The sequence below is a fragment of the Engraulis encrasicolus genome, chromosome 7 (assembly GCF_034702125.1).
Source record: "Engraulis encrasicolus isolate BLACKSEA-1 chromosome 7, IST_EnEncr_1.0, whole genome shotgun sequence".
In the NCBI taxonomy this organism is placed as follows: domain Eukaryota; kingdom Metazoa; phylum Chordata; class Actinopteri; order Clupeiformes; family Engraulidae; genus Engraulis; species Engraulis encrasicolus.
In genome coordinates this window covers 13,825,796-13,839,084 of record NC_085863.1, presented here as the reverse complement: position 1 = coordinate 13,839,084, position 13,289 = coordinate 13,825,796, and the positions used below count along the sequence as shown (strand labels likewise).

General features: G+C 45.6%; 1 protein-coding gene across 1 annotated transcript in view; it reads left to right on the top strand.

Annotated features, from left to right (window-relative positions):
- ubr1 (ubiquitin protein ligase E3 component n-recognin 1) overlaps positions 1–13,289 on the top strand; it is a 64,690-nt gene that overhangs the window by 34,208 nt on the left and 17,193 nt on the right. Inside the window, exons 28-33 of the mRNA XM_063202890.1 lie at positions 306–386; positions 616–809; positions 4,206–4,405; positions 7,540–7,633; positions 10,735–10,887; positions 13,066–13,166. Coding sequence (XP_063058960.1) covers positions 306–386; positions 616–809; positions 4,206–4,405; positions 7,540–7,633; positions 10,735–10,887; positions 13,066–13,166 — 823 coding nt within the window. The remainder of the gene's footprint in view (positions 1–305; positions 387–615; positions 810–4,205; positions 4,406–7,539; positions 7,634–10,734; positions 10,888–13,065; positions 13,167–13,289) is intronic.

The following is a 13,289-nucleotide window of genomic DNA, read 5'->3' as shown; positions in this document are numbered from 1 at the left end:
ACTAGGCCTTTTTTGTTTGTTTTTTAAAGAAAAAATAAGTGGCATTCCCGCTCCCGTTAATTTTTATTCCCGCTCCTGCCCACTCCCATTCATCTTTATTCCCGCTCCTGCCCGCTCCCGTTTTTAAAAAAAAATTTGATTCCCATCCCACGGGAATCCCGAGGGACCCACGGGAATTCCTGAAAAATGTCATCCTCTAATTTCCACGTACAGTTAATAGACCCTAAGTGCAGTTACAACTGTTTTAACGATCTTTCAAAACCTTCTCAGAACTGATCTTGTTTCTTTCGCTTGTCTTTTCCCAGATGTTTGACACACTCAAGTGTGTCCATGACAATTCCAGTCCTCCACCAATGCAGAGCACTGCGCAGTCAAAGCAAGAAGAGGTACCCAATATCAATATCGTCCTTAGTCACTAAAGAATGTTAAGGTTCAGAATGGAATTGTCATTTCAGTTTTGAATTTCAATTCTTTTGTTCTTGCTTGCTTTCTTGCTTTCTTGCTTTTCTTGCTTTCTTTCTTTCTTTCTTTTTTGCTTTTCTTTCTTTCTTTCTTTCTTTTTTCCTTTCTTTCTTTCTTTCTTTCTTTCCTGCCCGCCTCTTCCTCCGCTCCCAGACCACCCACGATAAGGAGAAGGCCGAACGGAAGCGGAAGGCGGAGGTTGCTAAGCGGCACCGTCAGAAGGTGATGGCCCAGATGTCCGCCATGCAGAAGAACTTCATCGAGACGCACAAGATGCTCTACGACAACATGCCCGACAGCGGCGCACAGGGAAACGCCTCCACAGAGCCCTCCGCGGCCTCAGAAAGGTGACTTGGGCCAGGGTTTCCCAAACTGGGGTGCGTGCACCCCTGGGGGTGCGTGGCCTGACACAAGGGGGTGAATTGAGAAATGGCGGATATGTGTGTTTTTATACAGCATTAATGAAAATTAAGTCTTTTTTAATTCAATGTTGCATTGTATGCTTGAAGAAACATCAGGTCTATTGGAAATCATGATTTCCTAAATGACTCTGCATAATGTGCAATGATTTGTGCACTGAAGCTATATTTGAGTGGCCATTAGTACACCAAAACATTCGCTTAGGGGGTCCGCGAACCACATTGAAATGTACAAGGGGGTGCACGAGGGAAAAAGTTTGGGAACCACTTTAGGCCATGCTAGCTGGCTAGCTTGTTCTGCTAGCTCATTCTGTTCTACAGTACATTACATTACATTACATTACACTTACACTTTTATTCAAAGCGACTTACAGATGTTTACAAGGTATTGGTTACAGTCCATGGAGCAATGTGGAGATGGGTGCCTTGCTCAAGGGCACGTCAGCCATGGCTGGAGGTGTAGAGAGGGGTAAGGGAGGGATTGAACCGGCAACCCTGAGATCTTCTGTTCAGCTCCTTAACCATTATACCACAGCTGCTCCATTTTTACAACTCTCCTTTTTTTTTGTGATCAACTTTTTTTGCTTTTATGGGGGGAGGGGGTGGGGTTAGACGCTTACATTCATAACAAGCTCTGGTGCATATACAATAGTCATATAGTCCATATAGTCCCTTCAGTCCATATAATCCTTTGAGACCATCATTTCAGTCCAAGGGTCTTGCAGCTCTCCTTTTTGATTATTGCCATTGCATGCACGCTTGCACAGCCTCACAAAATTGTACTCTGTCTATGAGAGGTGATTTAGAATGTATTTGAATTGCAATCTGCTATATATTCTACACAGGGCTGGCTCATCACCTGCCAAAATGGCTAGTAGATGTTAATTTTGTAGATGTACCGGTAGATTATCGATGGTAATTTTTCTTTTGTACCAACCAAAACTGACATTTCGTCAGCATTTGGCCGCTTGGCTGCTGTTAATTTGGAGCCCCGATTTTTTTTTTTTTATATTTGCACAATCTTAGAAAATGATTTCATAAAACTCACGAAAAATGCTCTTCACTCCATCCATGTGGGATGCATGGACGGGGACTTTATTGGTTTAGTCTCACCCTGTGTTTTTAAGCCATGTACCGTCACCGTAAGGAGGGTGTGTGGGGCTACTGAAACGGTTTTCAAAACTGCCTCTCCGTCCTATAGATGTTGACAAGCACACGTAGTGCAACACTCAGCGTGCCGACCGCTTTATGGCCCAGAGGCACTAAAATAAAATGTCCCTCTCTGGTCCACGCTGGCCTCCCTGGCCTCAAGGGCATAAAGAGCATAACGGCACAGAGAAGAGATGTTTCCCTCTCTCTCTCGGAGTGGAGCCAGGCTCGTTAGCTGTGGCCTGACGTGCCAAATCACTCTGGATTGCCCGCTCTGCTGCGCTGTGTGATGCGGTATTCTCTGAGGTCAACCATGGGGATCGCATATGCAGATCACTGCTGCAGTGCAGTAGAGTACAGTGGTGAGGAGTGGTGTGGTGTGGAGTGGTGTGGTGTGGTGTGGTGTGGAGTGGAGTGGAGTGGAGTGGAGTGGAGTGGTGTGGTGTGGTGAGCCATGCAGCTGACTGGAAGATGACTGTCCAGAGCGTGCTGGAGAGAGGAACGCACTCACTGATAGTTTGGGCACAGGGAAGCCCGACAATGGGGGACAAAGGGAACAGTTGCCCCGGGTCCAGGGACAGAAGGGACCCCGAATTTGGGTTCTCATTGCATTGTATATACTGGGTGAGTGGCCCTTTCAGATGACTTTGTCCCGGTCCCAGCCAAAGCTGTTAGTGGCCCTGGTTGGGCAAACATCATTGAGTTCAATGAGCGCCATGTTATTGAAAACAAAATACAAATTAAATATTGTATTGTTTTTTACCCCATGTTCCAGCCAACGTATGGAGTGACAGTTGAGTGAGAGGCTAGTAATTAAAACAAAATATGATTATTTAGTACTTCACATTCCGACATATTGACATAGGGGAAAATGTACAGGAGGTGAAAGATAGAAAAATTGGATGAACACTTGTAACATTCTACTTGTCTGTTGCTGTAGAACGTGGTGAGGTGAAGTGTTCTTTAACTTCAATGTTTTGGCGTACCGGTAATTCCCATTTTATGTACACATTTCACGTGACATTGCGTGGCCCGAGCACCACCATTTTAACATGAGGGGAAAATGGCTTAATGGTTAGAGAGCAGAGAGTTGCATGTTCTATCTAATCCCACCAGAAGCGATGAAAAGTCAGAACCTAGAAAATCTTTGTTCACTCTCTTACCAGTAGGAGATGTGTGGTGTCCTACGCCTGCATCTATGGCTGCAGTGTCCTTAGAGAAAGCAACTAGCCCCACATTGCTCCAGGGACTGCAGCCAATGTCTTATCTTCTGTAATGTAATCTAAGGTAATGTAATGTAATAAAGTGAAGTGAAAGCCCATTGGGAAATTCCAACTCCCATTGTCATTGTGACACAGCACTCCACAGCACACAAGTGAACACTGCACACTGCACACAACGAAATTGCATTTATGCCTCACCCGTGCAAGGGTGCAGCCCTCAGTGGCGCCCCATGGGGAGCAGTGCGGTGGGACGGTACCATGCTCAGGGTACCTCAGTCATGGAGGAGGATGGGGGAGAGCACTGGTTGATTACTACCCCCACCAACCTGGCGGGTCGGGAGTCGAACCGGCGACCTCTGGGATGCAAGTCTGACGCCCTAACCGCTCACCCATGACTGTAATGTAATGTAATATAATGTTATGTTATAAATCTTGTCCCTGAAGTGCTATGGAGTTGAGTGAATAAGTGTAAGTGTAATATAATCAGGTAGATGTTAATAGTAGTTAACTAGTAGATTTTAGTCTTACTAGCCAAACACACACTCACTAATGGCTCAAGATGCCCAGTGAGTTGGTCTTTTCGACCAGCCGAACAGAAAATTCATCATCATTTGGCCGGTTGGCTGGTGTTAATTTAGAGCATTGAATATAATGTAATGTAATATAAGTATATAATGTAAAGTAAGTGTAATGTAATGTAAAGCAAGTGTAATGTAGTGTAAGTGTAATGTAGTGTAAGTGTAATGTAATGTTATAAATCTGCAGTGCTATGAAGCTGAGTGAATAAGTGTAAGTGTAATTTAGTGTAATATAAGTGTAATATAATGTAAAGTAAGTGTAATGTAGTGTAAATGTAATGTTATAAATCCGCAGTGCTATGGAGCTTAGTGAGCGTAATATAATGTTAGTGTGGTGTAAGTGTATTGTAATGTTATAAATCTTGTCTCTGCAGTGCTATGGAGCTGAGTGAGCGTCGCGTGGCGGTGGGTCCCCAGCAGGGGGGGTGGGTGTTGGAGCGCGAGTCGCTGACCTGCATCCTGTGCCAGGAGGAACAGGAAGTGGTGGCCGACGGGCCCGCCATGGTCCTCACCGCCTGCGTACAGCGCTCCACCGTGCTCACGCAGAACAGTGGCACCGCCCTCTACACACCAGGTCAGTAGGTGGCTCCACCCTCTGCACACCAGTGATTTTCAACCTATGGGCCGGGGCCCACTTGTGGGCCCTGAAGGTATACCAAGCGGGCCTTGAAATAATATTCCAAAAATTATAATCACATTTTGGTGTGTGTTGCTGCTGATTTATGTGAGTTTTATTCGTAATCGGGTCAGAGGCGGGCCCCGAACATTTGTGACAATTTCGAGTGGGCCCCAAGTTGGAAAAGGTTGGGAACCCCTGCTCTACACAACATGTCAGTAGCAGTGTAACGGAGGCTAACTAGAGTTGGCTTGGAACGTTAGTAAACCTCCGTCCCTGAGCCTCACACAAGTGTCGATGCCGTTGGGCATGGGGGACTGGTCCTTTAGTCTAGCGGTGTCGTGCTGCTGTGCCTCCCATTGCCGAACCGCTGTAGTTGACGAGGTTGCAGGTTCGCGCCCCGAGGGGGACGAACAGGTGCAGGAAGACCACCGTCACACCACTGTGATATGATTGAATCAAGTCCAGTTGATTGAAAGCCCACGTTGGGAAACTCCCAACTTTCATTGTCATTGTGACGCAGCGCTCCACAGCACAAAATGCACAATGCACACAAGCGTGCGTGCATGATTCTATCTAACAGTGTAATCTGAGTCATTCAATAATTTCCATTCTTACACTTGCGTGAGTGTTTAGGGGCTACAGAGTTAAGGGCGGGTTATGCTTCCTACTTGTGCCACAGAGTGAGCTTGTCGCAGCCATGATGCAGTTAATTCTTGTTTATGCCCTGTTTTGAAGCACGGTATGCACGAGGTCATTCCACGCTGAAACTGCCTTCAATACAAAGAGTAAACTAGACGTGTCGGTTGTTTTTTAGCATCACAGACTCGACGAGAATGAAAATGAAACATTAAATCTTTATATCACGTGCATGTTTGATCGCACTGGCAGCCACAGTAGTAGTTTGGAACAAAGAAGTGGCTCATTTGTCGAGGACGAAGCGGAATGTTTCCTCGACCTCGGAACCACTGTTCAACTGTCCAAATAACTTCAGCGTCGTAACTTGCAAGCGCATGTGTTGTCTTCGGTTCGTGTAAATAAATCAAACAACAAAGCACGGGCAACTTATTTAATGAAGAGCTCACAGTCCGTAGACCGACGAAGGTTAGAACAAGGAAGTAGCGCTTGTTCTCTACTCGAGGACAGAGCAGGCTGGTCGAGAGGACCAATCAGAGACCTATTTTCGCCCTTTCACGCCGTCGCTCCCTGCGTCGAGACACAATTTTGGGGAGGTGCCCCAGAGTACCTGCGTGATGGGGGGGGCTTCACTACGTTAACTGCGCGGCTCACTGCATCATGATGCAGTGACGCTGATCTCGAGGCATAAACCACCCTTTATACAGTGATAGTGATGCATAACATGGTCGCCTCTACCTCAGTTCTGTAGACTGTAACAGCTATGGTACACAGTTTTTAATGTCAACGATTCAAACTAGACTGCCTGTGCAGTCGCCTTCGACTGCTTAAGGTATATCCCCGAAACGCGACGCTTCCAGTCCCCCATCATTCCTACCACTCCCGTCCACCATTTCGTAAACGTATATGATACATACAGACGTGACATGACGTGCATAGGCTTAAAACCAAACGACTATTGTGAAAATGAAGCAAAAAATGGGGCAAATGGTAATACTGTTTTAATGGTACCACATTAGGTACAGTGTAATAACCAGTGTAACAATATTTAATACAATGTAATTGTTTTACTTACATCATGTGTTTGTGCGTAAGTGGTATTACATGGTATTGCATATTGTTACACTGGTATTACACTATATTACATGGTATTGCATACTGTTACACTCGTTATTACACTGTACCTGATATTGCATATTGTTACACTGGTATTACACTAGTATTACATGGTATTAAATATTGTTACATTGGTTATTACACTGTACCTAATATGGTAGATTCACTGAAATGGTGAACCATTAAAATAAGGTGTTACCGGGCAAATCAATCCACCCAGTCAGAAGTTATGGGCCAAAAGAAAATTCCGCCATTTTGAAAGTGTTGTCTTCCAAACTCGAATCAGTTCATGAACCTACCCTAGAGCATTCACACACAAAATCTGGGACAAATCCATCCACCCGGTCAGTAGTTATGGGTCAAACAATAATCCGGCCATCTTGAATTCAGCCATCTTGAAAGTGTTGACCTCCAAACTCGAATCAATTCATGAACCTACCCTAGAGCATTCACACACCAAATCTGGGACAAATCCATCCACCCGGTCAGTAGTTATGGGCAAAACAATAATTCGGCCATCTTGAATTCAGCCATCTTGACAGTGTTGACCTCCAAACTCGAATCAGTTCATGGACCTACCCTAGAGCATTCACACACCAAATCTGGGACAAATCCATCCACCCGGTCAGAAGTTATGGACCAAACAAAAATTCGGCCATCTTGAATTCGGCCATCTTGAAAGTGTTGACCTCCCAACTCGAAGCAGTTCATGAACCTACCCTAGAGCATTCACACACCAAATCTGGGACAAATCCATCCACCCGGTCAGAAGTTATGGACCAAACAAAAATTCGGCCATCTTGAATTCGGCCATCTTGAAAGTGTTGACCTCCAAACTCGAATCAGTTCATGAACCTGCCCTAGAGCATTCACCCAAAAAATCTGGGACAAATCCAAACATCCGTTCAAAAGTTATCGCGTTAACACGAAACACCTTAGGCGGCGGCGGCGGTGGACGCGGCGGCGGCGGCGGCGGACGCGGACGCGGCGGTGGTGGAGACGGACGCGGCGGCGGCGGCGCACGCAAAACCATTACATGAACGACATGACGCTCCGCGTTTCGGGGATATAATAATCTGTCACTCAAATAATGACTGTGTGTGTGTGTGTGTGTGTGTGTTTGTGTGTGTGTGTGTGTGCGCTTGCATTTTTCTGTGTGGGTCCATGCGTGTCTGTGTGCGTCCATGCGTGTGTGTGTGTGCACGTGTGTCTGTGTGGGTCCATGCGTGTGTTTGTGTGCATGTATGTACTGTGTGTGTCCGTGCGTGCGTGTGTGTGTGTGTGTGTGTGTGTGTGTGTGTGTGTGTGTGTGTGTGTGTGTGTGTGTGTGTGTGTTCCAGATGACCACTACCCTCTCCTCATGCCCCCTGAGCTGGCCGTGGGAACTCACACTGGCAGCTGTGGCCACGTCATGCACGCCACCTGCTGGCAGAAGTGAGTTGTTATGTTGCTACACCTACAACACACACGTACAGTATACACGCACCATCCCTGCAACACAGACAGGGCCGGATTAATGCACAGGCTAGATATGGCTGCAGCCTAGGGCCTCCCACCTGCCAGGGGGCCCCTGATTGGCCAAAAGTGAATAATTGCAGAATTGTGACAGGATGCAATATTGCAGTTGGTAGACAAGTTATCATTCATTCCTTGCTCGTAATTATGACATGGTCTATGTAAATTTGTCACGAAATTTGCCTTTCGGGGGGGCCCCACAGCAACCTGTAGCCTAGGGGCCCCAGGCCATCTTATTCCGGCCCTGAACACAGATACACCAGCCTTACACTATACGCACCGGACCATTGCGCATATTCCCGCCAGCATTTTACGAGATCAGAGCGGAGCAGCCCACCTATTGAAACAGTCTCTGGAGTGATAATGCCAGTGAAGGCGTCAATAATTACCAATGTCTTTCATTGTATAATATCAATATGGGCAATTTCTACCATGTGGTTCAGTGGTGGGAGGTGCGTCGCTTAACATGTGGCCGCCCTGGGTTCAATTCTTGCCTGGCGACTTGTTAGAATGAAATGGTATGCCTTCACAAACATAGGCGTGCATTCACCTGTTATCACCTTTGATGTCACTTTGTTGCCAGCTTCATTTTCCATCAAGCAATAGGCCTGCAGTTAAATGTAGGCCTAGCCTACACCTTTAGGTCTAGATTTTACAGCATATAGCCAATAAAAAAAAACCTTGTCCTCGCAACCGCCTTGCAGACACTGACCCTTGGTTTTAAATTGCAAATACTCTCTGCAAAATGTTTTACCTATGCTTTTCTTTATCCTAAAATAATTTCTTCTGAAAGACAAAATAAAACACAGAGCTCCAGTGCAATTAGTTTATTTATACGCACCAAATGATTTTCAATGTCAGGACAAACTCTTTCTATGAACACTGTTTTGCGCAAGGCGGGCATAGAACGCGGACCGCTCATGTAGGGCGCTGCTGCGCTACCGCTCACCTACGGACGCTCGCACTACGTCTGCGATAAAAGCTGAATCTCAAAACGCATGCCCAACTCGCCAACATGATCGCATTTTCGACAATCGTTGATATGGACTTCCGCTGCACAATGTGCACGACCGCAACGCCAGCTTTGATTAGCACGGCTGAAGTGAACAGAGCTGATGCGCGGCTGATCATCAGTGGTGGAATGGCTTCAGCTCCAAGTTTAAGCTGCAGTTAGTTGAAACTCGGCTTTTGCACATAAGCGCCGCTGCATTCAGTGCCAATGATGGAATGGTCCTCTGGTTCAGGAATAAACCAGGTTGAGTTTAGAGGTAAATCATCTAATAGTAGAGCCTGGAGACCTCATTTTCTTTTTGGCTCTTCTATTAGAAGACTTACCTCTTAACTTAACCTGGTTTACTCCTGAACCAGCTTCTTAGTATAGGCCCCAGTCCAACACTATCCACAAGCGTTCTCTTTTCTGTCCACTCAAGCACAACACATCATATGAGGACATGATGAAAACCCAAGACATAGCAGAGAAGCAATACGGTCAATAATGAATGTCAGTGCTATCCAACTCCAGTACCAAGAGGTCAGAATGGAGAAATCACAGGGTTTTTTGAGGGCCACGTGAAATAAAAAGACACAAAGAAATATTTTGTCTTTCATTTAAATCTTTTTAATCATCCGTCACTGGGCCGCAGAGCATTACAAATGGACCTCAAGTTCAATACGCCGCTGTGTGTAGAGACTAGTGGGCCTGTGCATTGTCGGTATAATGTGCAAGTTGATCTGCATGTGGAATAACGTTCACTCTTCATACTCTTTGCTTGGGTGTTCCAAATTGAGGCGGATTTTAGAGACGTGTTTGAAAATTACTATGTTTAAGTTATGCTCACTGCCACCCACGTACAGTACAGAAGAACATGTATTTCCATGTGTCTTGTAGGTGGGAATCATGTAGTGAGCAGCGTAGCCACTAGAGGGCACTGTGTAATGTATTTTTTTTATCTCCAGCACAAACAGTTTGAGTCTGACTTATTGCCTTTGTCCTGTAGCAATGGGGTAGTTGTGCATATGTCAGTTGGGAGAGTAGAAGTCTGTTTTCTGTAGCTCTACTTTGAATAACTTGAATAAACCTTCAAAGAACAGCTACAGTGCTTCTAACCTCTCTAATGTCAGATACGCTTTTGTCCTGCACCTGGCCTCAGGGAGGTGGGATGTGCATACTTTTACTATGCATATGTGTGATACTTTAACTGTGCAAAAAGAAACCTGAGTTTGTTATTCAACAACCTCCTCAAGCTGCTCAAAGCTCCACTGACATAGCTAATGGAGACATAACTGACACCAGTTCACATCCACCTAAGACACCAGCCTGATATTAAACACATATGGTGTACACCAGTTCACATCCACCTATGACACCTGCCTGATATTAAACACATGTGGTGTTCTGTAGAGCTGACACCAGTTCACATCCACCTAAGACACCAGCCTAACCGCACGAATAGACCAGGCGCGATGCGATTCAAGCGACAGAGCGATACGCGCGATTGAAGCAACTACAGTATGTCCGTTACAAGCAGAAGGCAAAGCATTCAAACATTCCCATTGGCTGTGGTCACTGACCTCTATACAGTCATTGGCTGTTGCGGCTGGTCGCCGAACCGCGTCATAGAAAGTTGAAAGGATTTCAACTTCAAACTGTCGCTCTCGTCGCGCAAATCGCTCTAGTCTCCAGAATCGCTTTTGTTGTTCGACTCAATACAAAGTCAATTACTTCCGTCGCTCGCCTCGCTCTTGTCGCGGTAGGTGTATTTGTGCGGTAATATTAAACACATGTGGTATTCTGTAGACCTGACACCAGTTCACATCCTCCTAAGTCACCAGCCTAATATTAAACACATGTGGTGTTCTGTAGACCTGCTAGGGGTGCTGCAATTAGCTTGAATGCTCTGTGACATTTAACTGATGTTGGCTGCTGATTGTTGATTTGAATAAGACGAGTAAGTAAGATCTGAATAATACAGTATAGCCTGCATAAAATGAAGCTCATAAATGTTGGTATGGTATAACAGGTACTTTGAGGCTGTTCAGACGGCCATCCGGAGTCGTCTTCATGCGGAGATGATTATCGACCTGGAGAACGGGGAGTACCTGTGCCCCCTCTGCAAGTCGCTATGCAACACGGTCATCCCCCTCATCCCGCTGGACACCGCACCCCTCAACTAGTGAGTCACACACACACCTGCTCTTCATCCCTGAGGACTCTGGGGGGTATACAAGTGGATTCCAAAAAAGTTGGGACAGTTGGTATTTTGTGAGTAAAAGCAAAATGCTGCCAGTTTCAAAATATTCAATCCATGCGTAAGATCAGAGACAGTTTAGGTTGAGACGAGACAGTCGCCGCCATCTTGTTGACGCCTTCGGGGTGCTATTTCGCGATTAGTGAGACCAGATCTGAGAGTCAATGGGAAATATGAATGGGGAAACTGAGTACAGGTCGGGTGGGAACCCAGCGGTTGTGAAAACCATATGGTTGAAACCGCCGTGAAAAGTTGAGCAATCTAGACTGCTTGGTTGTGTCATGCGAGTCAAAATAATGCTTTTTAAACCACTTTTCTCACAGTTTTTTTGACACTGCGCAGGCGCAGTAGTTCCACAACGGCACGAGAGTGACAGCTTTTCACAACTGAGCATGCACAACAATTCGTGTGCGCCGATGCAGCTAGATGATTGGATGAATGGCAAAGCAGCTCAGCAGGCAGTTGGTTCTTGTTGCCAGAAAGGGCGGAGATGTGCGGGTAGACGCCAAATTTGCGTTACCAATCTTCACCGTTAATTTCTATGGACACCTAACGATTCTGACATATCTCCCCTTCCTAAAAAAATCTCTGGTAAGATGCACATTAAAATGATGTCGGGGGGCCAGATCAGATGGCCTCAAGGCAAGTGCCGTACAGTAAATGGCCCTCGAGACACACAGCAGGTTCCCCACCCTTGGACTAATGGCTCGTTCTTTTGAAACTCGATTGTCGGAAACTCCGAATTCCGCCTCGGAAAAGTGCAAAAGAAAGGGTACTCAAATCGGGGTTCCGAAACACAAACTCGGAGCGCTTCTGTGTACTGAGTTTGTTTAACATTAGTGTTTTCAGACGTTTGTATTGTCCCCAGCTGTTCCAATAGAATGCATTTACAACGGGTCGGGAGAACAACCTCGGATCTACCAACGGCCGAGTTTCAAAAGAATGAGCCATAAAGGCTCAGGCAAGTGTAATGTAATCTTGTCTTGTCCTCTAGTCTATTCCCCATCTGTGGCCTCTCCTCTAAAGCACTTTTCTCCCTCAAAGTCCTTAACCCTGGCTGTTACCCAGCCTACACACTTCCTCTCCATTATTCCTCCCCGGCCCGCAGTGGCAGTGCAGTGGTACAGTAGTCTGTCTGGGTTTGCTTCCGATGACATGGTTGAGTTTTAGCCAGACCGTTCAGTCATATGACACATGTGAGTGAGTGGTGAGGTCGACTTTTTGTGCTATATTTAAGATGTAGAGTGCGGCAGACTGATAGCCAGGCAGGCACACTGACTGAATATGTCATGAGCAAACAATGTTGCAAACAAAGAATATGTTTATCATTGACAAATTGGTACAGTAAGTGTGTATTGTCAAATGTAAAGTTTAAAGATGCACTGTGTAGAATAGTGGCCAGCATGGGCGTAATTTTAGGGGGGGATGGTGGGGACATGTCCATACCACTTTTCAGATAAACCTAGCTTGTTCCCACCACTGTTTCACAAATATAATGCAAAAACAGCATAACCGGACAATTTGCCATTAAAATGTCCCCACCACTTTTCGAACCAAACCTACACCTTTGGTGGCCAGCGCGGAGAACCTGGAGAATAGCCACCTTGTATGTATGTATGTATGTACAGTATGGATGAAAAGTGCAATTTTCTCAGTCATAATGAAAACGAAGTTAATGGTGGTGGTAAGTATTCGTGACAAAGGCAACATTTGTGACAGGGCAGCATAAAGTCTGGAAATCCACTACTAACTAAGTATTACACAATGCACCTTTATCTAGAGTCTGTATTTGCACCATAGCTCTTTTCTCTGACCAAGTGTTAAAGGTTTTGAACTTTTCAAAATGTATTGATGTGACCAAACTTATTTATTTATTTATGTATTTATTTAATTATTTATTGTTGATTTTCAAGTGAATTTTATTTCCCCTACTGGCCATGAGATAGCCGTAGTTGCTCAATTTGCCATAAATGCAAACAAACAAATGAACAAACTTACCAAGTGTGATCTTCTGCTCTAAGGGGTTAAGTAGAGTCTGTATGTGCAGCACCATAGCTCTTTCATCTGACCAAGTGTGGTGATCTTCTGCCCCCCGCCCCCCAGTGAGAGCGCCCAGATGGTGGGTCAACACCTCACCTTCCAGCGCTGGTTCCAGATCATCCTCGCCCGCATCAAGGGGCTCACGGCTACTACACCGGAAGCGGGTGAGTATGGTAGAATACAATACAATACAATACAATACAATACAATACAATACAACAACAATAACAACATGTATTTATATAGCGCGGTATGACCACAATGAAGTTTTCTCAAAGCGCTTTCCA